Raw genomic sequence first — 24888 nt, forward strand, 5'->3', positions numbered from 1 at the left:
CTGTCAGTCACGCCTCTCCTCTCCGCCGTGGCTTCCTGTGTGAGCTGTGTGTGCCTCGCGCTCTGTCTGCAGAGAGTCTCCCCGGCGGTATGGACAGCTGCTCCACTCACCAACTTTTTCACGGAGATATATCACCATTACTCCACGTTTTCACCTGTTGAGAGACTCTGGATATGGATTTGTGAAGGGGAGAAGCCACCACCGAGCGCGTGAGCAGCGATTTTGAGGGTTTGAATTCGTTTCTTTTTGGTTGTTGGAGTTGTTGAAGGAGGAGGAAGGGAAAATGCCAGTGGCAACTCTTCTGCCTTTCACGGCGACTCCGAGTAGGAAGTCGGCCAGCCCGGGCACCTCGTTCAGGCTGACGGAGAAATTCATCCTGTTGTTGGTGTTCAGCGCCTTCATCACGCTGTGTTTCGGGGCCATCTTCTTCCTGCCCGACTCGTCCAAGCTGCTCAGCGGAGTTTTCTTCCACTCCTCCGGCGCGGTGGAGACCAACACGGGTCCCGACCAGAGTGGCTCCGGCTCGGCGGGGAACGACGAGAGGGTCCTGGCCAAGATCAGGAAGGACCACGAGAAAGCTCTGCTGGAGGCCAAAGACACCCTGCAGAAGCGAGCCGAGGAGATCCAGCAGGACATCCTCAACGACAAGGAGAAAGTTGCCAAGGCAGGGGGTGTGATGATGGGGCTGGGTGTGAAGGATGCCAAGCATTTGCCCTTCATTGAATACCACCGCCCGCCCGGGGCGATTGGACAAGAACCCCAGGACCCCGAGACCAAGGAGAGACGGGCCAAAGTCAAAGAGGTAAGATTTAACCTTACAACTGAGCCATATGTACCATTTTATTTGAGTGATGTTATTGTATTGTATGTTTTTGTTTTTATTATTATTATTATTATTATTATTATTATTATTATTATTATTATTATTATTATTGAGTTGAGCCCCGATACGTTCCGTTCTCGCTTATGGAGAGAGCGTGACGGGCACGCTGCATTTAAAAATCTGCCAATTTCACGCTGCCGTGCTTCTCGACACAGATGTATAGCTGGTAGGACGTGACCGAACACCTGAAACGAAGCGTTGGCTTCCACTCTTCAGTTCGGCAGCCATCCATTTACACCAAGTGGCACTTTATCGAATACAATTTCCACTTTTAGAATTGGTTCGCCTGTTACTCCGAAAGTCCTCTCCGCTGAGATAACGTTACACAGCGGAGTCATGTTTACGAGCTGTGTACGATCTGCTGATAGTAAGGGAGAATTGAATTGACAGACTTTTGAATGGAGTTTGGCGTGACGTTCTCGCCATACATACAGTACGCGATGTTTGAGTAGTCGGTGGCTGAGAGGGAGGGAAGACATGCAGGATCCACGCACACAGTGCACCGCCCCCCTCCGGGCCGGACTGAGGTACCTGTCTTTCAAGTTTCCCCTCGCCACGACACGTCACGGCGGACGAGTCCACTGGGAAACCAAACGCACCTTTAGCCTGACACATAGGCTATCTCTATGACCTAGATCAGTTCTTAATCTTTTGCATATCAGGGACCTCTGATTTTCTCCACATCAGGTCTCTCTTACCCAAATCGGACAAGATTTCTATTGTTAGTTTAGGTATGATTTTATCGAGACATGACTGTCTGTATTGTAGGTAGAGATAACAGAGAAACTATGACCAGTATGTCACTATGACACTCATTCTTCTTCTACATGTTCTAACTGTGTTCATAAATCAAGTAATGTTGAAGTTTGACAATTCATCAGTTTGCCGGGGATAGATTCATATGTTATGTAAAGTGCCATCAAGCTGCTGTTAGTTATTTGAGGATAGGGTCCTTTTAAGGGTGAAAGATATAGCATAATGCTATTGTGAAAGTGAGATTTGTTTGTATTTATATTGGTGGGTGGTCTGCCTTCTGATCAGTTCGCTCGGTGCTTCTCAACATTAGGGGTGTCAAAATTAATCGTTTAATCGGTGCATCGCGATGCGGACGTGTGAATCGAATCGAATCGTTGACGGATGAATCGTTGAATCGTTTATGTTTAAGTTTCTGTTGACATTCAGATTTTAAAGCACTTTCTAAGTAAAAAAGGGACTTGATATTTATCTGACTGCTTGTATTAATTGATGAAAAAGTAGCCATGTGCAGTAATAATATAGAAAATTGAGGATGTGATACTAAGTTGGAGCTGCGATACTTTGAGCTGTACTGAGATGCATCGTGGAATCGAATCGTTGACAGATGAATCGTAATGGAATCGTGAGGCCAGTGAAGATTCACAGCCCTATGGGGTGCGGGGACCAGCAGGGGTCCTTGGAGAAGGGTTCAAGGGGTCCCCCCCCAGATTGTAGAGGGAGGGGAATGCCTATTTTGATCATCGTTTCACTGTTAGCTCTCTACCTCCCTACAATACAGATCGCCGTGGAAGGCGGGACAAAATCATAGCTAAGAAAAATAATATTCTCAGATTTGGGTCCGAGAGACGCATGGGGGGCTGTAATGTGTGCTAACTTAAGGGTCTCTGATATGAAGAAGGAAGATGGAGGTCATTTATTTCCTGCGAGATACCGCCCCGTCCTCTCTCTCTCTCCCTCTCTCTCTCCCTGTCACACACACACACACACACACACACACACACACACACACACACACACACACACACACACGTGTGCTGTTATTGTGTTATGTCATAGCCGAGTGTGTTGTGGGGGAGCACTGGGAAGCCCTGTGGACTGCTGCCTTCAGGTACCTGCTGCTGATAGTGTGTGACTACAGACAGGCTGTTTGCTCTCAGCTACAGGCGAGGTGCTGCTGGTAATAATAACTTGCCTTATTGTGATATATAGACTTTCTGCAAGTGGCTCTTGGACTACTACAGTGTCAGCGTATAGACCAGCTCACCGGAGCAGCTTCATTTTCGGTTTGTTCATAAAGTATTTATCTGATGAATTGAACTGAATTACCCGGAGCCACCCCGCAGTGAGTGAGTGCCTCGGGCGGGGTTAAAACAAATCAATATATTGAATGATTCGATATTCATTTGAGGGGGCGGATATCGATTCATAAATCCCAATATTCACCTTTTAATATGTGTTGTATTCAATAATGTATTCAAGTGCAGCACAGGGGGTGGCAGAGATCATTTTTAAGATATTTCATATGTTTCTGAGTCATGTCCTCCTGACCACACTGTTTGCCACATATCTTTTGACAAATAACCTACTTTTGTGCTCAAAGTGAAAAAAGAAAAGCTGTTGCTAAAATGGAATCATGAAATCGCTGTAGTGATACTGATACGTCAACGTCACATCATTGTCATTTTGATTTGGAGTGTGTGTGTGTTTATTTCACAGGCTCGTCTAGGAGTGTGTGTGTGTTTATTTCACAGGCTCGTCTAGGAGTGTGTGTGTGTGTGTGTGTGTGTTTATTTCACAGGCTCGTGCTCGTCTAGGGGCGTGTGTGTGTTTATTTCACAGGCTCGTCTAGGGGCGTGTGTGTGTTTCACAGGCTTGTCTAGGTGTGTGTGTGTTTCACAGGCTTGTCTAGGTGTGTGTGTGTGTGTGTTTCACAGGCTTGTCTAGGTGTGTGTGTGTGTGTTTATTTCACAGGCTCGTCTAGGGGTGTGTGTGGGTGTTTATTTCACAGGCTCGTCTAGGGGCGTGTGTGTGTGTTTATTTCACAGGCTCGTCTAGGAGTGTGTGTGTTTCACAAGCTCGTCTAAGGGCGTGTGTGTGTGTTTATTTCACAGGCTCTTCTAGGAGTGTGTTTGTGTGTGTGTGCGTGTGTGTGTGTTTATTTCACAGGCTTGTCTAGGTGTGTGTGTGTGTGTTTATTTCACAGGCTCGTCTAGGGGCGTGTGTGTGTTTATTTCACAGGCTTGTCTAGGAGTGTGTGTTTATTTCACAGGCTCGTCTAGGAGTGTGTGTGTTTATTTCACAGGCTCGTCTAGGAGTGTGTGTCTGTGTGTGTGTTTATTTCACAGGCTCGTCTAGGAGTGTGTGTGTGTGTGTGTGTGTCTGTGTGTGTGTGTTTATTTCACAGGCTCGTCTAGGGGCGTGTGTGTGTTTATTTCACAGGCTCGTCTAGGAGTGTGTGTGTTTATTTCACAGGCTCGTCTAGGAGTGTGTGTGTCTGTGTGTGTGTGTTTATTTCACAGGCTCGTCTAGGGACGTGTGTGTGTGTTTATTTCACAGGCCATCTTTAGTTTTTCAAGAAATGTACATTTGCAAAAGAAATCCTCACTTTACCATTGGTCCATCTGATGGACCTGAATATTTATAATGTATTCATTTATGAATATTTTTTTTTATTTTTTTTATTGTTTTATTGTTTATAATTCATTGGTAACTTCCTCCCTAATACCTCATATCAACATTTCATACTTACTCAGAATTTTCACCCCTCGAATGCCAGTGTACAGTAAGTACAGTACAATAAAAAAGTACATCAAAAACACAAAAAGTGAATTACCGTATTTTCCCTCCCATAAAGGCAAACTGGATTTGGGTCTGATATTATGGGCAGGTTGGGGTGTTTTACAAAAGTCACCACTGCAAGATGCCTAGTGTCAAAGATTGGCAGGATCCATCTTAGAATGATGTCACAATACCTATGACATCACTAGCCTATGACATCATCAGTGATGTCATACGATGATTTTGGTCCACTGATGACATCACTGATGATGTCACAGACATTGTGACATCAGTGGGTTTTCATAAAAATCATATTTTTCATATTTTGAGCGAACAAGGCAAAAAGCGCATGTTTTCGACTACCAGCCATTTTCTCTAAAAAACCCAAATTAGCTTTAGTCCAGCATCCATCCTGGTCTAAAGGCTTCAAATCAGTAGTGTGCACCGTAAAATTCAGTTTTCTAATATTTTCCCATGTTTGGTATAGGAATAAAGTTTCTGTATATTTCATGTAAACTGCATGGAATTGATTGCTATGGCAAAACTGGGGGAATAGCCAAACACAGTAGAAACTACAACTTTGACCCCTTGAGTCAAGGTGAGATGTGTAACATCAAGGAAATAATGATTTTTTGGAAAATTAGCTTTTTTGTGTGCAAAGTTAACATTGAAACCAATGGGAAAATTATGCAATGGACTTTGAGACCATGTAACTCCCCCAAATTTTCAACCAACTCCAAAATCTCTTTCCAAGGTCAAATTTCAAGGTATTTGGTCCAGGATGAGAGCAAAAGAAAATAAAATCCATCACTTTTGTGAAAATTAGCTGGGAGTACCAATAAAGTGTGTTATAATGTAAGTGAATGTAAATTTGCGGTCCATCTGATGGACTTACTGGTAAAGACAGGCAGATTTTCCCCACAGGGTTTTTGGATGGTAGGATGTCTCCCTCTAGTGATTACTTTTGTAAAACACACACAAAAAAACTAGCCTTAATTTCAGACCATTTGGTCCAAAAATGTCCAAACGACAGCCACGCGAATGTAAGAAATATCCATCAGATGGACCAGTTACAATTACAGGGTTAATTTTTATTTTATTTTTATGAATAAAAAATTCATAAAGAAATCGAATAAAAATCGAATATTAAAATAATAAAGCCGCTGAAAATTGAATTGGATGATAGAGGAAGAGTGATGGCCCTAATCGTGACCCATGTATCGTGGTCCTTGTCAATTCATAGTATTCCGATAATGTCACAAGCCTTTTTCCTACCAATATGGCGCTACAATACACACAGCTCATTGGCTGTAAGTGTCACTTGATTGTAATCACCTGTTAATTGATCACAATCACCTGTTGTTTTCCTACCAAAGTGGCCGTGTGGTAATGTAACAGAATACTATCAATACCCAGGCCTATGAGCTGTTGTGGAGATTGATGGTGTCTGTTACCACTCTGCTGCCCATCTCTGTCTCCCTGCTCCAGGCTGGCTCTGTTTCAATGCACGCGGTCAGAACAAGTCTGACCCGGCCTGTAGTGGCACACTCAACATCATGTATTTGCTGTTAAAGACTGTGTTTGAACTGAAGTGCACACTGGGCTTTCACAGGGCTCCTCTCACTTAACACAGGCTCTCATTTGGCTTTGAAGGTCTCAGGTGGGACAGTGCTAAGGCAAATACACTCTAAACAGCAGTAGTACTCGTAGTAGTAGTAGTAGTAGTTGTATTTGGCAGTAGTGTGGATATGGATAATGTTGGAAGTGGTATTGTGATATTTTTATTCCCATCGCAAGGCTTGTCTTGAAAGAGCACATAATGATATTCAGTTGAAAATACTGCTGCTGGAAGCTGTGCTGTGCTCCTAGGCCTGGATGCAAATAGCAGCGGGCTAACTTCTGCATAAGAACCTAAAATATAGAAGTTATTTGACCTTATGTTTGCACCCATAGTGATGTAGCTAACCTCATCTCAAACTTGTTTGGACTTTTTAAGATGTATCAAATGTATAAGGCCCAGATATACTGAGGCTAGTAACACACTCCCCCCCCCCAGCTCCCCTCCCCCTGAGCTCTGCTGGCCTGGCATCATGCAGTAACACACTCCCCCCCCCCAGCTCCCCTCCCCCTGAGCTCTGCTGGCCTGGCATCATGCAGTAACACACTCCCCCCCCCCCCCCAGCTCCCCTCCCCCTGGCTCTGCTGGCCCGGGCTTTCTAAGTTAATTTGGAGGTAAAGTGCCTCCCACTTAACCTGTACCAGTGACCCAGTTCTCCACGGATCTAACCCCTCCCCCCCCTGCTCCTGTAGTGAGAGTGGGTGAGTCATGTGTCTGTGACGGGCAGAGGACAGCCTGCAGGGGGCGCTCTGTAGAGGAGAAATCTTGCCTGCTTAAACAGAATGACATTATAAGCTGCTGCCTGGAAGCCATCCTGAAGGCAGCATGCTAGAAAAAAACACATGATTTAACACAGTCAATTCTTTGTGTTTCGTATCCACATTTTGTCTAGATATGATTTCAGGATTCTCACCAGTCTCTGAATGACTGGAACATCGTGGAATTTTGAGAGGTGTATTTTATTGCTACTCCAGGCAAGGAAAGTCAGGCTAAAAGCAGGAAGGAGTGAACGACACACGTTGCCCATAATGTGTAGCTGGTTCTTCTCTGGATAAGAAGTGTCAAAGCTGGTCGGCGCGGGAAGATGGATGTTTTGGTTGCCTGTGATTGACCCTGCAGCAGCTGGTACCAGCAGACACAGGGGAGCTTCAGCTCAGCTGTCTGGACAGAGAAGACCACACACACCACAACATCATCGCATTTAACTAAGAAGCTGGAACCAGACAATTCTAGTGTTGTTTACCCTTAGAAAATGAGTCTGAACGATAAAATAGCTGTTAATTTTCTGCTGTAACCTTGAACCCTGTTGAAGACCCCCAGGGGGTCCCCAGACCTGCCTTTGAGAAGCACTGCTCCTCAAGCCCTATGTCTTTATGTCTTTATGTCATATGTCTTTATGTCTTTATGTCATATGTCTTTATGTCTTTATGTCTTTATGTCATATGTCTTTATGTCTTTATGTCTTTGTCTTTATGTCATATGTCTTTATGTCTTTATGTATGTCTTTATGTCTTTATGTCATATGTCTTTATGTCATATGTCTTTATGTCATATGTCTTTATGTCATACAGTATGTCTTTATGTCTTTATGTCATATGTCTTTAAATGTCATCTGTCTTTATGTCTTTATGTCTTTAGCAACATTGTTTTTTAAATAACGACACACTAATTAATACACAAAGTACACACAGATTTACCTTTCACGCTCCAAGCAACCGCTACTGTCTTATCTGACTCATCACCCGCCTCCGTGTGTGTGTGTGTGTGTGTGTGTGTGTATGTGTGTGTGTGCGTGTGCATGTGCATGTCAGTGTGTGTGTGTGTGTATGCAGATGAGCTTGGGGCTAAGTGGAGACAGTGTGTTATGAGTGTGCACTCGTCTCTCTGCCCGTTATCTTAAAGAGCCATCTCTGACTTATACCATGTCAGCCCCTCCCCCTCCCCCTCCTACTCTGCTTTGAAATGTACACACACGCATTCATGTACGTACACACACACACACCCACACCCACACACGCACACGCACACCCACGCACACACACACACACCCACACACGCACACGCGCACACACACCCACACGCACACACACACACACACACACACACACACACACACACAGCTTGCTGTTCACAGAGCCGTGGTGGTGGATTAGCGGCTGGTGGTTTGTAAAGGTCTAGAGCCCACTGTCTAGGAGAGATCTCTCTCTGTCTCTGTCTCTCTCTCTCTGTCTCTCTCTCTCTCTCTCTCTCTCTCTCTCTCTGTCTCTCTCTCTCTCTCTCCCTGTCTCTCCCTCTCTCTGTCTCTCTCCCTCTCTCTCTCCCTCTCTCTGTCTCTCTCTCTCTGTTTCTCTCCCTCTCTTCTTCCATCTTAGCATGTCCACCTGTGCTCCCTCTTCTTCTTGGTGCTTGTCAGTCATCCCTTCTTCTCTCTTTCTGCCCTCTCTCTCCTCTCTCTCTCTCTCTCTCCTCTCTCGCTCTCTGTCTCTCTCTCTCTCTCTGTCTCTCTCTATCCCCCCTCTCTCTCCTCTCTCGCTCTCTCTCCTCTCTCTCTCTCTCTCCCTCTCTCTCCTCTCTCTGTCTCTCTCTCTCTCTCTCTCTCTGTTTCTCTCCCTCTCTTCTTCCATCTTAGCATGTCCACCTGTGCTCCCTCTTCTTCTTGGTGCTTGTCAGTCATCCCTTCTTCTCTCTTTCTGCCCTCTCTCTCTCTCCTCTCTCGCTCTCTGTCTCTCTCTCTCTCCTCTCTCTCTCTCTCTCTCCTCTCTCGCTCTCTCTCTCTCTCTCTCTCTCTGTCTCTCTCTATCCCCCCTCTCTCTCCTCTCTCGCTCTCTGTCTCTCTCTCTCCCTCTCTCTCTCTCTGTGTCTCTGTCTCTCTCTCTCTCTCTCTCTCTGTCTCTGTCTCTCTCTCTCTCTCTCTCTCTGCTTGGCTGTCTCCTGATACACTTCACTTATTTCTGCACACTCCCACTCCAGATTGTTTTTCTCTGTCCTGTGCGCTTGAGCGTGTGCGTGCGTGTGCGTGTGTGTGCGTGCGTGTGCGTGTGCGTGTGTGTGTGTGTGTGTGTGTGTGCGTGTGTGTGTGCGTGCGTGCGTGTGCGTGTGTGTGCGCGTGTGTGTGTGTGCGTGCGTGCATGCGTGTGTGTGTGTGTGTGTGTGTGCGTGCGTGCACCTGTGTGCACGCGCGTGTGCTCCTGCGTGTGTTTCACAAAATGTCATTTTGTGCTCAGAATGAGAAGGTTCTATCTGCCTTCAGGATGGTTCTGACTTCTGAGACATTGAGCTTCAAAGTCTGGAGTGAAATACAGATTTTAGAAATCAATTAGAGTCATGAATCATTCTTTTCACAGAAGAACACAGCACAGACTGTATGTCAACAGACACAGAACACAGCACAGACTGTATGTCAACAGACACAGAACACAGCACAGACTGTATGTCAACAGACACAGAAGAACACAGCACAGACTGTATGTCAACAGACACAGAAGAACACAGCACAGACTGTATGTCAACAGACACAGAAGAACACAGCACAGACTGTATGTCAGACTCTATCTATCTATCTATCTATCTATCTATCTATCTATCTATCTCAATGACTATGTTTACATGCACACAATATTCCACTATTATTTGGAAAATGACAATATTCTGAATTTGATAAGGGTCATGTAAACAGCATATTCCAGTTGCATTTTCTGAATTTGGCCTTTTTCCGAATTGAGCATTTTCCGATTAAGACATCTGGGTTATTCCAGTATTTTTCAGGTTTTCGGAGGATTATTTGATCATGTATACAGCGCACTCGGATTGTGCGTCTCAATCAGGGTTTTTACCGCAGTTTGCGACGCATGTTGCCTGTTTGTGGTCAGCTGATGTGTGCTAGAAAGCTCTAGAATAGGCGATATAATCATATAATCCATCATCTCTGGCATGCGAAAAGAAAAGCCCACATTTCTGATCGGGAGGAGATGAGAAACATCGATTGGTGCCCACGGAAGTCCAAAGTGCTTGCGAGTCTGCGAGGTAAATAACGTAGGCTACTAGCCTACTTCATGAAAGACTTTGATGTGCAAATAATCGCAACCCCAAACTTTCCAGCAGCAAGCTCCTGAAATGGACCAAGTGATCCTCTGTTTATTCTCAACAGAAAAACTCTGCCTACCTGCATCTCTCTCTCCCCGTCCTCCCTCACGTGTCGGGGAGGGCGAGCTACGGCTGCATGTAAACGGGAATATTCGTGGATTATTCATTTAGTCGGAATGTTGTCATTTTCCGAATATTGGCAAAAACCAGAATATTGTGTGCATGTAAACGTAGTGAGAGTCTATGTCTCTCTCTGTCTCAGACTAACTTGGCAGCCTATAACTCCTATTCCTGTATCGACCATGTGGACTAATTGCCTCTGGTCGCCCGGCCCCACTTCTGTTTGGCCTTTTCTTACCGTGTGTGTGTGTGTGTGTGTGTGTGTGTGTGTGTGTGTCAGGTAGAGTAGAGTTACTGCTGCTTGGCCCTCCAGGTGCTCAGTATAATTGTCTAATGGCTATAATAGCTATGGCTCACAGCCACTACTGTTGCTTCTGACTTGTGTGTGTGTGTCTGTGTGTGTGTGTGTGTCTGTGTGTGTGTGTGTCTATGTGTGTGTGCGTGTGCGTGTGTCTGTGTCTGTGTGTCTGTGTCTGTGTGTCTGTGTGCGTGTGCGTGCGTGTGTGTGTGTGCGTGTCCATACCTTTATATGCTGATGGCAGACAGAGAAGTCCATTCACTCATGTGACAATGGAAGTCCTGTGTTAGCTCCAGTGTGTTAGCTCCAGTGTGTTAGCTCCAGTGTGTTAGCTCCAGTGTGTTAGCTCCAGTGTGTTAGCTCCAGTGTGTTAGCTCCAGTGCTAAATGTAGTGTCAAGTGGTCAGTATTGGCTGTGTAGTATTTCAGCCTCAGTCTAGTCCAGCAGTAGTCCAGTACCAGTCGGGGGTGGGAATCACCAGAGTCCCCACGATACGATACCCAGCGATACTTTAAGTCACGATACAATATTACTGCGATTTAAAAAAAAATTGAGATTTATATTGAGATTTATTACCTTTTTTTTCAACTGCAAATGATGCCCCTAAAGGAAAACACTTTGTCAACATGTGTTTCATCTAATCAGATAAAGGTTCCAGTCTGTTCATCTCAATTCAGTCATTTTTATTGGAGCAAAATAGGATGGTCAAGCAGACAGACTGACCAACACTGTGGTAAAAACCTGCACCCACCTAAAATATCGCGATACTTGGCATTCGTGCGATACGATGTATATTGCCACACAAAATATCGCAATACGATGCTATATCGATTTGCCCCCGACCCCTGCTAGTGTGCATTTGCCCATACCCCAGAAGATCTCCCTCTTCCTCACAGTGTCAGCAGGTGTGTGAATCCAGCTCCAGTGTAAGTCTAGTCTATGTACCTTCTTCCAGGACTCGTTCCACTCATCCAACAGACTAGTGGTCCAGCATCTCTGCTGTTTGGACCACGTTTATGTTCCTCTCTAACAGATCTTATCGAGCTCATCCCCCAAAATAACCCAATCACAATAGCAAAATGCCACGCCTATCCTGTCATCTGCAGGTTATCAAGGCAGGCAGCATGCCTACCTGCCAGAACTCATCTCCAACAAAAGATTCAACAAATTATTTATTCTGGAATATTCCTCCCAGGCCTTTGTTGTACGTAGGCAATGGTGTGAACTAATCCTCCCTGGAAGCTCTTTTTTGAAAGGGTTGTCTTTAATATTCTCCTCAGTCTCTCTCTCTCTGTCTCTCTCTCTCTCTCTCTCTCTCTCTGCACACTCCAGCGCTCTGGCAGCGTTGGCTCTGGTCTGTCTGTGATCTCAGCGGGAGGCTGAGTTTCTCGCTGAGGAAACAAAAGTGAAACTCAAGATGCTACAGAAGGCTGTATTTTAATGTGGGGCGGTAGACACTTCCATTAAGCTGGGAAAAGTCTCCAGTATCAGCCTGGACTTGGAGCCTTGCCGGCAGCAGCTAGACCTATATATAGCTATACCTATATATAGCTAGACCTATATATAGCTATACCTATATATAGCTATACCTATATATAGCTAGACCTATATATAGCTACACCTATATATAGCTAGACCTATATATAGCTAGACCTATATATAGCTACTAGCTAGACCTATATATAGCTACACCTATATATAGCTACACCTATATATAGCTAGACCTATATATAGCTAGACCTACTGTATATATAGCTACACCTATATATAGCTAGACCTATATATAGCTAGACCTATATATAATCACTATATACATACTATATACTCAGCTTGATGAGGGGTCACAGGGGAGTCCAACGGCGTAGCTACGGGTGTGCCTGGGTGTGCCAGTGCCACCCACACACGCAGCTGGCACACCCCCCCAAAAAGGGGTGAAAAATGAAGTTTTTTGTTTGTTTGTCTGCAAAACACATCAGCTGTCATGCACAGCCTGTCATGCGTAAGTGTCCGACTGTCTGCTGACCTATGACTCTGTGCCCCAGAGCATCATGGGAAAGTAGCTAAGCAAACAAAGTAAACAAATGCAGCCGCAGCGCCAAATCAAGAAGACATGAAACAGAGCTCGCTTTTAAGCTTTTTCCACAAAGGCAGGAAACGTTGCATTGACGACGAGGAAGATGACTCGTCGCCCTCCTCCCCCTCAACAAGTGCAGCTTGTAGTGCACCCGTTCCCGCACCTGTATTGGTGGTGGACAGTGGAGAGACAGACGATGATGAAGATGATGCAGCCGAAACAATGGCGTTAATAACAGCGGGGGGGACGCAGCCAAAAACACACGGGTGGTTTGTGCAGCAGCAGAGCCAGAGGACACTGAGAACCCTACAAATCTCTCTGCAGTAGACAAACCTGCATGCCAACCAAACAAATAACTCAGTGTTATAACTCAGAAATAACACTCGTTTGACGACTTATTTAAGGGAATGTAATAATGTTCTCTGTCACATCCGCTAACCTGTTGCTCTTTGAACAACTCTGGATATTTATCGGCCAAGCTGGACGTGATTGGCTCCCCCTGCAGCTTTGAAACACCGTTTACAGACGGGCTATGTTGTGTCCGTGTCAACAACGTAACGGGGGGAGGGGGGCTGGGAGGATTTCACACCAGAAGAAGCGCCCATATTTCACGTAAGGCATCATGGCAGCTAGGAATAAGGTGGATAAGGTAGCCCCCCCCCCCCCCCCAATAAAAATAAATAAAAAATAAATTGATTCCACGATCCCCTAGTATAAAGTGGACCTTAATCTTTACAAATTTGTTCCTTCATTTCGCACAATTGAGAAAATACTTCTTTGCAAATACCAACTAATTTTTTATGTGTTTGATCACGTTCACAGTATTTAGTCAGGGAAAAGCCGACAACAGCAGGACTCCACTGGTAGAATGTATTGCTGAGGGAGGGACCAGCAGGAAAGGGAAATGCCTGTATATGATGGTGGAAGCTGTTTATGTTTATGTTTATGTTTATTAAGGATCCCCATTAGTCCACACCAAGGTGTAGGACTACTCTTCCTGGGGTCCAACACACAATATAAAAAGACAACATAAAGACATTGGAACAGTTACAATTGATCTATCATACAACAGCTTGAACAAACAACTTCAGTTTACAACAAAAATATGCTCCAACTACAAAATACAACACAAACAAAAATAACTAACTAATTAACGAAAAAACTGAAATTAATGTCCTTATTCAAAGTTGCTTTTTTTAACTTCTTCTTGAAATTATATTTGTTACTAATCATAGTAATATTGCCAGGCAAACAATTCCAATATTTAACAGCCCTATACATCACAGTTCTTTTTAGTGCATTGGTTCTAGGTAGAGGTAAAATGAATTTAGTGCTTGAGGCGTGTCTGGTTGAGTAGAAATGTAACCTGGAGATGACTCATGAATTGTAAGTCACTGTAATATATATCAGGATGCCGTATTTGTCTCCATGCCAAGACTAATCATGCTTCCCTCCAGCCCAAGGCCACTGTGCTGGCCTGGACTCTAAGAGCCAAGTCATGAGTACTGTAATAGCATCATAAAGTCACTGTCAATATATAGTATAGGCCTGCTGCATATAGCCTGCAAGATGTTCCAAGCTCTATGCTAATGTGCAGTGTTACAGCTCTGAGAAACACACTGGAGATGTATCTGGCTCTTGAGGTTAGGTGTGGGGGGGGGGGGGGGGTGAGATTGAGGAGAGAGAGAGAGAGAGAGAGATGAGGAATGGACTGGTTCCAGGTCGTATTTTCGTTGCCTCCCGGCTGTGGGCTTTCTCTAGGAAGGATTATAGACTCAGAGCTGACTGATGGGGTAATCATCATAGAGGCTGTATACACACGCTCATACTGACAGTGCACCTCTTCTGGCTGTGTGTGTGTGTGTGTGTATGTGTATGTGTGTGTGTGTGTGTGTGTGTGTGTGTCCTGTAGCCGTTTAACCCCATCACCTGCGCCCTATTGCCAAGGCACCCCCAGGGGCCCGGCCCCCAGCCAGCCTCTCACACCCCACGGCTCTGCATGGAGAGGTGGTGTTACAGCCGTGTGTCCTGCATGGAGAGGTGGTGTTACAGCCCTGTGTCCTGCATGGAGAGGTGGTGTTACAGCCCTGTACCCTGCATGGAGAGGTGGTGTTACAGCCCTGTGTCCTGCATGGAGAGGTGGTGTTACAGCCCTGTGTCCTGCAGGCTTTCTCCATCACAGATGCATCTAGCGTTCGCTGTACTCCAGCTCCCGTCATGCATAGTCATGGGGCATTGATTTGGAAACGCTCAGAGCAAAATAAATGAAATGGATCGCGGTTGCTTTTATCCCTCATCTTGGCTCTAGGTCAAGGCATGAACAAGCCCTGAAGCACAGATGAGTCTGCACTCACACACAGACATACTAACACTCACACACAGACATACTAACACTCACACAAACACACACACACACACACACACACACAGACACACACACACACACACAGACACACACACACACACACACACACACACACACACACACACACACACACACACACACACAGACATACTAACACACACACACACACACACACACACACACACACACACACACACACAGACACACTAACACACACTCACACACAGACACACTAACACTCACACACACAGACACACTAAAGGTGGTATTATGCTCACCCTGCCGTGAAGGGCGCGGGGGTGGAGCGAGGGCCGGGCGCGTCAAATGACGTAAATTTGTTAGGCTTGGTTATTCGCTACCTCCGTCGGGCGCTCGCCGTGTGCCGGATTTTTTTTCTCACAGCGCGAGCTCCGGACGGCTTCTCTCCAAACATGGCCGCTTTGAAGCCACTGAACCCTGAACACTGAGCTGTGTTTTCCCCACATTTCTTGACCCATGTGGTAGTAGGGGTGGGAATCACCAGATGCCCACGATACGATACTGAAACGATACTTGAGTCACGATACGATAGTATTGCGATACTGCGATATTTTCGATATTGCGATATATCGATATTGCGATATATTGAATATTGCGATATTTCAATATATTGCGATTTCTTACTTTTTCAACTGCAAATGATGTCCCCAAAGGAAAACTTTGTCAACATCTGGTTTATATAAGAACATTTTTTCAGTCTGTAGATCTGACTTCAACCATTTTATTGCAGCAACATTGTCAAGTAGACAGACCAACAACTTTCATAAAGTCATGTCATAGTTGCATGCACCTGACAAACTGAACTGTTTGTTACAGTCTACTTACAGTCCACCTTAACTGGATGTGTGTGTGGACTACTGTACTTATGTAGTTTTTGCAACTTCACTTCACTTACACAAAACATTTTGTGCAGCCCATTCAGTAACTGGGGAATTTGTAAATGACTGTTATGACAAAACTGTTACTGTTAAAACAAAATGAAAATATGCTACCGTTTGTTTACTGCTGGCCTTGGAACTAAAGTTTATAGTAGCCCGGTGGCCTGGCATGGCCTGCAAAAAAAAAAAAAAAAAAAAAATTTTTTTTTTTTGCAATATCGATATTTGGCGTCCAAATATCGATACGATATCGTCAGGCAAAATATTGCGATACTGTGGTGTATCGATTTTTTCCCCCACCCCTATGTGGTAGGCTATAAACTTTGATTTGCAACTGTTCGTTTTTAGTCATTTCACCAAGTAAATGTGTTGTGTTGAGAGCATTATTGAGAGAGATTAAAAGCAGCACAGAGTAGTAGGCTATCAGGGCTGAGAAGTAAAACGGCTTTCAGTAAAAACAAGTTTGGCGATTCCTTCATGTGCTGATGTGCGGTCGTTTGAGAGTGAAAGCGCACTCAGTACTGCACATAATAGCGTTTCATTGCGACTTTTCACGGGCTGTTCTCACTATCACCATTGTACAATACATGCTGATCACTTCTGATAGTATAATGGCATCTGCCCCAGCGCGAGGTCTGCACGGTGACTCACAGAGACTCGCGGAGCTCCACCCCCACGGAGCTTATAAGAGCACCTTAACACTCACACACAGACACACTAACACTCACACACAGACACACTAACACTCACACACAGACACACTAACACTCACACACAGACACACTAACACTCACACACAGACACTAACACCACATTAGGAATGGATGTAATGACACTATTCCTGTAGCAAACAAAATGCATACGAACAAGCAGAACTCTGTCTTTCACTGTCTTCCGTTCAATGAGAAAGGCCAGTTATTTTCAGTTTTCTCCATGGTTATAGGTATAGGTCTAGTATTCAAACATTTGAATAATATTAAAAAATAAAAATAAAGAACAACAAATCTATTCTTCGTGCTTTGCCAAATATATTTGCATTTGGGAACATCGTCGCCACCAAGTAATCCTTGTTTGTGGAGTCATTTTGGGTGTGGCGATGCATGTGCTTCCTGCTTATGTGCTATTCAAAACCACACTGAGTGCTGCAGCATGTCTGTAGCATGTCTGTAGCAGATCATCCGTGTGCCTCGGAGACAGTTTGGAGGCGGAACCTGGATAATCTTATGGACGTATAAGAGGCAGCTAATGATGCTAATTCCATTAGCTTATACCAGGCTGAGAGACTGTCCAATGAAAGTGTGTTAAATGAAATGTCATTAACAAGTTCCTCTCCTCCCCACTCTGTCTCCTACACTCTGTGTCTCCTACACTCTGTGTCTCCTACACTCTGTGTCTCCTACACTCTGCATTTCAAGTCATTTGCAATGAGACGTGTCTGTCTACTGTCTGTCACATTTCCATCTGTTGTGACGGACAGTTGGTGTGGGTGCAGTGCCCCTCCCTCATTACCACCACTGAAGTGCCCTTGAGCAAGGCTCTTACAGTATTATCCCAATCGCTCCAGTGGAGCTGCTCAGTGTCCGGAAGGTCAGACTGCGGTTGTACTGGTCAGCTTCCAGGTGTGAAGATCAGACTGCGGTTGTACTGGTCAGCTTCCAGGTGTGAAGGTCAGACTGTGGTTGTACTGGTCAGCTTCCAGGTGTGAAGGTCAGACTGTGGTTGTACTGGTCAGCTTCCAGGTGTGAAGGTCAGACTGTGGTTGTACTGGTCAGCTTCCAGGTGTGAAGGTGAACAGGGTGCTCTTGACAAAGAGAGCATTGCTCTCAGTGAGACTTCCCCTGTAGAGAATAAATGTAAAAAAAAAAAGGTGAACTTTTTTCTGGACGGACAGCTTAATTGCCATCCATCCCATGTCGAGACAATGCAGTGTGAACCATCCTGTACAGTGGTTCTCAACGTGGAGTCCGCGGACCACCAGGGGTCCATGGGGTCTCTGGCAAATTGATGAGTTGTTATACATGAGCATTATTTCATTTATGAGAAGTGAACACAATGTAGAGAATGTAGAAGGATGACTGTTGTGATCCTAGTTTCTCTGTCATCTCTCTACCTGCAATACAGACAGTCATGGAGTTCTCGACTATAAATAAATAATAATAAAAAATAGAAAGATAGATAAAGGTAAAGCCTTATGTGAGGAGTTTTGATTTCTTCATCTAGACCTCTGCTACGTACAGGCTGACATCTCCTGCTAAAGGTGCGCTTTGTAGCCTGTCTTTTCATTATCACTGGATCCTGTCAGCACGCCACAAGCTGCCTGTGGGGTTGGCTGCAGGAGGAAGTGTCGTTTGAGAGAGAGAGAGAGAGAGAGAGAGAGAGAGAGAGAGAGAGAGAGAGAGAGAGAGAGAGAGAGAGAGAGAGAGAGAGAGAGAGAGAGAGAGAGAGAGAGAGAGAGAGAGAGAGAGAGAGAGAGAGAGAGAGAGAGAGAGAGCCAGGCCGAAGGCATTATGGAGCCGGGTTGTCCGTACGGCCGGCCGTACGGATGTTTGTTAACGCCATATCTGAGGAACGCCTTGACGGAATTTCATCAGATTCGCCTTAAACATTCACTTAGGCTCAAGGATGATCTGATTAGATTTTGGTGGTCAAAGGTCAAGGTCACTGTGACCTCTCCAACGCCATTTTCAAGCTTGTTAACGCGATATCTGAGGAACGCCTGGACGGAATTTCATCACATTCACCTTAAACATTCAATTAGGCTCAAGGATGATCTGATTAGATTTTGGTGGTCAAAGGTGAAAGGTCAAGGTCACTGTGACCTCTCAAACGCCATTTTCAAGCTTGTTAACGCGATATCTGAGGAACGCCTGGACGGAATTTCATCACATTCACCTTAAACATTCAATTAGGCTCAAGGATGATCTGATTAGATTTTGGTGGTCAAAGGTGAAAGGTCAAGGTCACTGTGACCTCTCAAACGCCATTTTCAAGCTTGTTAACGCGATATCTGAGGAATGCCTGGACGGAATTTCATCAGATTCGCCTTAAACATTCACTTAGGCTCAAGGATGAACTGATTCCATTTTGGTTATCAAAGGTCAAAGGTCAAGGTCACAGTGACCTAACAAATGCCATTTTCAAGCTCGGTAACGCCATATCTCAGTAACACCTTGACTAAATTTCTTCACATTTGGCTCAAATATCCAATTCTGCAAAGAAACGCCTTGATGCAATTTCTTCCAATTTGGCTGCAACATCCACTTGGACTCAAGAATGAACTAATGGCGGAGGCATAAGTCCGCGTTGCGGTCGTTCTAGTTTGATATATGAGGTGGTTATGAGTTATGGGCGCCCTCTGAATTCACTGTCTCTGCCACTCTCACACACACACACACACACACACACACACACACACACACACACACACACACACACACACACAGCTACAGGTGAGAGTAACATCCCTCTCTCCTTTTCCACCTGCACTTGTGTTTCTGTTTGTACTTTCAGAATCTCTTTCAGTCGTATCTTATATAGCCACGCGATGAATGAAACCATTTCCTGCTGCGGCTTCATATTCAAAGCTCTGAGTGTTCTGATAGGCTGATGACTAGAGCAGGCAGGGCTGATCGGCTGTGTAAGTGTCAAGTTTGATCGGGGCTTTAGATTCTGGAGAAGCGTCCGTCTGTCTTCATTTATTTTTACGCCTCTTGATGTGTTGTCATTGCTCTTCACTAGAGCCCGACCGATACTTGATTTTTTGGGGCCGATACCGATATTAGGGAGTAAAAAAATTCCGATGTCGATATATCGGCCAATATTCTTATATTATTTATACACATTATATTACACAATGTTTTTTGCAATGATCCCTCAAATATCAAACACTTGACTTGACATGACATGAGATATGTAATGTAGGCAGGATATTTGACAGCTTATCAATAAACTTTATTGTCCAAAATGACATCAATGGAATGAAACGGTAAACTTCACTGGGAATTTAATAATTGTAAATAACTAGAAAATTAGAAATACAAAAACGCAAATAGAATAAATATAAAATATAACTTGAGTTCAGAAAAAAGATCAAATATACACAACATGCTGTCTATAACCTAAAAAATACAGAATAAAAAAATATCGGCAATATCGGCCAACATATCGGCCGATACAGATATATCGGTTATTGCCCAATATCGGCCAATAATATCGGTGGATCGATATATCGGTCCGGCTCTCCTTACCTTATGTAGAAGAGATAGTCTGGCTTGAGAGACTAACACGGAGTGCAAACACAATATGAAGTTCTGATTGTGTTTACACTTCCTGTGACTCATAAACCTAGTCTGACTCAGATGTGAGTCAAACTAGGTTTGACCAGGTGAGTCAGACTAGTTTGAGCAGGTAAAACAGCTGGCGTTTTGAACAGGAAGTCGTGACACAAGTGGGCGGGGCTACATAAGGTGAATAGGCAGCCCGGTGATACTCACCCGCGGGGTCTAGAGCACCTGGGTAGTTGTGGCTCTTTTAGTTTAAGTCCTACTTATACATACATACATACAAATAAAAATAACAATATTATGCCCCAACCCCTCAACCGTCTGGACAACCAATCACAATTCATCTCAGGTCTCGCGCTCTGTTTGCAGGTGCACGAGACACGACAGTGCAAACTCCGTCACACTGACAAAACTAGTTTAGCACGTGGCGAAGAACCTAAAATGGCTAAAGAACGTAAGAAACGCAAATACAGCATGAAGAGGAATATGAAACGTTTAAAAAGGACTGGGAACTCTGGAAAATGCATCTGTCTGCTTTGTGATCATGTCATTTCACAATTCGAAAGGTCCAATTTGCGCCATCACGACTTCTTGAAAGAGCTGAGGTGTTAAAAGCTGTCAGACTCAAACTGAAGCACACTGGTTTCAGGGAGGAGAGGGAGGCTGTCAGACTCAAACTGAAGCACACTGGTTTCAGGGAGGAGAGGGAGGCTGTCAGACTCAAACTGAAGCACACTGGTTTCAGGGAGGAGAGGGAGGCTGTCAGACTCAAACTGAAGCACACTGGTTTCAGGGAGGAGAGGGAGGCTGTCAGACTCAAACTGAAGCACACTGGTTTCAGGGAGGAGAGGGAGGCTGTCAGACTCAAACTGAAGCACACTGGTTTCAGGGAGGAGAGGGAGGCTGTCAGACTCAAACTGAAGCACACTGGTTTCAGGGAGGAGAGGGAGGCTGTTGGATTGTGGCTCTGTGGCTCCTGAGTCGTCGCCAAGGTTGAGTAGCTCTGCTGTAGACAGTGATGTATGCTCACCAGAGAGACCCACAGCCTTGCAGGGCTTTGAATACATACAGTACATATACACACCCACATATAAAACGTATGGGCAGCCACCGCCATTAATAGCCGTGTGTGTGTGTGTGTGTGTGTGTGTGTGTGTGGTAGCTGTTGGATTTGGACGTTCAATTAGTCTTGTCTGGCTCAGACTAGCTCATTAGCATTCAGCCCAGTGTCCATTCATATTGGGAGGGCTGAAGCGCTCTCTTACCATTAGGCCAAGGTAGGCCACACGGCCTTGGGCCCCGCCCACCAGGCCTTGGGCCCCGCCCACCAGGCCTTAGGCCCCGCCCACCAGGCCGAGGGCCCCCACAAAACACTAGAATAGAATAGAGTACCTTAGCAGAAATCGCCGCCATTTTGGTTCGTCAGTGGAAAAGTCTATGGGGTTTCAGAATGGGGATTTGACTTAAACGCATCAAATAAGGTCTGTGGTTAACGAGAGTTTATGGGAGCGGGAATTTGGGTTCAGCAGGATAATCTTCACAAATGGTAATCACTTTTATGCCTTAAAAAAGCATTTATGTTCCAAAAGTCATAAAAGTTATTCACGTTCGTGAAGATTATCCCTCTGAACACAAATGCATAATAGGAGGAAGGATAGGATATACGAAAATACAGGCAGAAAAATACTCACAGGTTATAAGCATGAATGACATGTGTATTCCACATGTGAACTGTATGTGGAGGTGGGAGATGCAGGAACATCATTAGGAAGGATTAAAAAACGAGATAGTTGGGATTTGGGGGGCCCATACTCTTTGCCCAGGGCCCCCAAATACCAAGTCCAGGGCCCCCAAATACCAAGTCCAGGGCCCCCAAATACCAAGTCCAGGGCCCCCAAATACCAAGTCCGCCACTGAATGTGCACATGTTTAGCCATCAGAGGAGCTTGATGGATGGAAGACGGGTAACTGACTGTGGAGACATGCTGTATGTGCGTTATGCACTTTACTGCCCTTTCCACTGTAATACTCGTGTTTCTTCATGTATGCAGTGGTGTTAGTGAGAGCCATGTGAAAACTATGAAAATATGAGCTAATATCTACAACCTTACACACACATCAGTTGTTATTTGAGACGTGCTCACCGTGAAACAGCAGCAGAAATGCTGTGCCTGTAAGATACACATCCAAGGTTCTGTTTCGACACGCTCCGGTTTCCCCGTTCACTGCGTCGAGGTTGACCAGCCTGTGTCGAGTTTGCAAAGGGATGTTTGTTTTCCTCGATTAAAAACCACAAGGAGGCACACACGAGCACCAAGGAGGCCCACATGAGGACCAAGGAGGCACACAGGAGGACCAAGGAGGCCCACAGGAGGACCAAGGAGGCACACAGGAGGACCAAGGAGGCACACAGGAGGACCAAGGAGGCACACAGGAGGACCAATGAGGCACACAGGAGGACCACAGAGGCACATGTGAGGACCAATGAGGCACACGTGAGGACCAAGGAGGCACACGTGAGGACCAAGGAGGTACGCACAGGAGGACCTAGGAGGCACACAGGTGGACCAATGAGGCACACACAGGAGGACCAAGGAGGCACACATGAGGACCAAGGAGGCACACGTGAGGACCAAGGAGGCACACGTGAGGACCAAGGAGGCACACACAGGAGGACCAAGGAGGCACACGTGAGGACCAAGGAGGCACACATAAGGACCAAGGAGCCACACGTGAGGACCAAGGAGGCACACACAGGAGGACCAAGGAGGCACACGTGAGGACCAAGGAAGCACACACATGAGGACCAAAAAGGCACACGTGAGGGCCAAGGAGGCACACAAGGAGGCACACAGGAGGGCCAAGGAGGCACACAGGAGGCCCAAGGAGGCACACAGGAGGCCGAAGGAGGCACACAGGAGGACCAAGGAGGCACACAGGAGGACCATGGACAGAACACACAGGAGGACCAAGGAGGCACACAGGAGGACCAAGGAGGCACACAGGAGGACCAAGGAGGCACACAGGAGGACCAAGGAGGCTCACAGGAGGACCAAGGAGGCACACAGGAGGACCACGGACAGAAATGTTCACCTCATGTAAGAAAATCGCCGCATCATTCCTGGCACGTAGAAACCTCCAGATGTTGGCACAAATGCTTCACTGGTTCTGATTTGAAACCCTTTAGGCTGTGAATCTCCAGAGGGGGTGAAGTATTTCATGGTAGGTCGTGATGGAGATGCGGGGTTGGTGGTGGGGGGATATCCAACGCTCTTGGATATTCAATAATTACGTGTGGCCGTCAGATTTTGTCCCCCAAATCCAATCCAATCTAACACCTACAATCATACGCTGTCAATCACATACTCTATTTATTTTTCAATCTCCCCTTCCCTGTCTCCCCTCCTCTCCCTCTCTCTCTCCCTCTCCCTGTCTCCCATCCTCTCTCTCTCCCTCTCCCTCTCTCTCCCCCTGTCTCTCTCCCTCTCTCTCCCCCTGTCTCTCTCTCTCCCCCTGTCTCTCGTCCTCTCTCTCTCTCTCTCCCCCTGTCTCTCGTCCTCTCTCTCTCTCTCTCCCCCTGTCTCTCGTCCTCTCTCTCTCTCTCTCCCCCTGTCTCTCGTCCTCTCCCTCTCTCTCTGCGAGCTCTGCCCTCCTGCATATTGCATCAGCTAAGGGCTGCCTGATAGATCCGGCTCTCGGGAGGCTGAGATATGAGGCCTGGCCTGTCTGAAGGACTGTAGGAACGGCTTCACAGGCTGCAAGCACCATGCCAGCAGGGAAGCATGGAGGGATGGAGACAGACAGACATGTGAAATCTGTGGCACAGATCTTTTACAGACGATTCAAAATGTCCAAAGCCACCTGATGTCGGAAGTAATAAAAGCGTATGATCAGCTGCGTCAATCCAGCTAGACAAGGACAGGATATGACTGGAAGTAAGGAGGGTTTACCTTCAAAATAAAAGCATTTCCATGTGCGGTGAATTAAGCAAATTATTGCTTCATTTATCGTTCTCGATAGGGCTGGGTATTGGCGATATGTATCACGATACATGGGTCACGATACGATTGTATCACGATACATTGCGATACAATACATATTGTGATATATTGCAATACATAATTTACTGAAAATTAAGAATTAGAGCTAAAAATACAACACGCTGTGCACCACCCAGGTAGTGTAATAATAATATGTACATCACTTTATATTAATAACTTAGTGGACAAATTGAGTCAAAACTACTGAGTGTTGAGTGTGTTACTGAACACACTGAAATAAAAAGTATTGTTATTGTGTCACTGAACACACAGCTGTGCAAGAAAATCGATATGGCGATATATCACCATATTTTTCTGAAATATCGATACAGTATTGCGGAAAACAATATCGCGATATATTGCCCTATCGATTTTATTGCACAGCCCTGGTTATCGAGGTACAATTTCGCCGCTTATCACAATTTCTATATTTGCTAGTGTTAGCATCCATCACTGGAGCCAAATGGGTACAATCTGCCACACAACCTTGGTGTATCCCTTTAATTGAGCGATTCTTTTGTAATTTGTTCTCTCGTAACGTCTCTAGGTTGAGTGATATGTGTGTAATCTGTAGTACTTCTAACAGCAAAACCCCTCACGTAATGTCCTCCGCTGTCTCTCATTGGTCTAAACGTCCATGTTGTTGCTCTGTGTCTTTTCTCTGGGACTGGTA

The 24888-nt window shown here is 45.5% G+C and overlaps 1 protein-coding gene across 1 annotated transcript in view; it reads left to right on the forward strand.

The window, feature by feature from the left end:
* Positions 1–283: 283 nt before the first annotated feature.
* man1a1 (mannosidase, alpha, class 1A, member 1) overlaps positions 284–24888 on the forward strand; it is a gene marked incomplete at both ends in the record, with an annotated part of 278096 nt that continues 253491 nt past the window's right edge. Inside the window, one exon of the mRNA XM_083643219.1 lies at positions 284–802. Within this exon, the coding sequence (XP_083499345.1) occupies positions 284–802 (519 nt within the window). The remainder of the gene's footprint in view (positions 803–24888) is intronic.

Source organism: Poromitra crassiceps (assembly GCF_964638095.1).
Source record: "Poromitra crassiceps genome assembly, chromosome: 9".
Taxonomy (NCBI): domain Eukaryota; kingdom Metazoa; phylum Chordata; class Actinopteri; order Beryciformes; family Melamphaidae; genus Poromitra; species Poromitra crassiceps.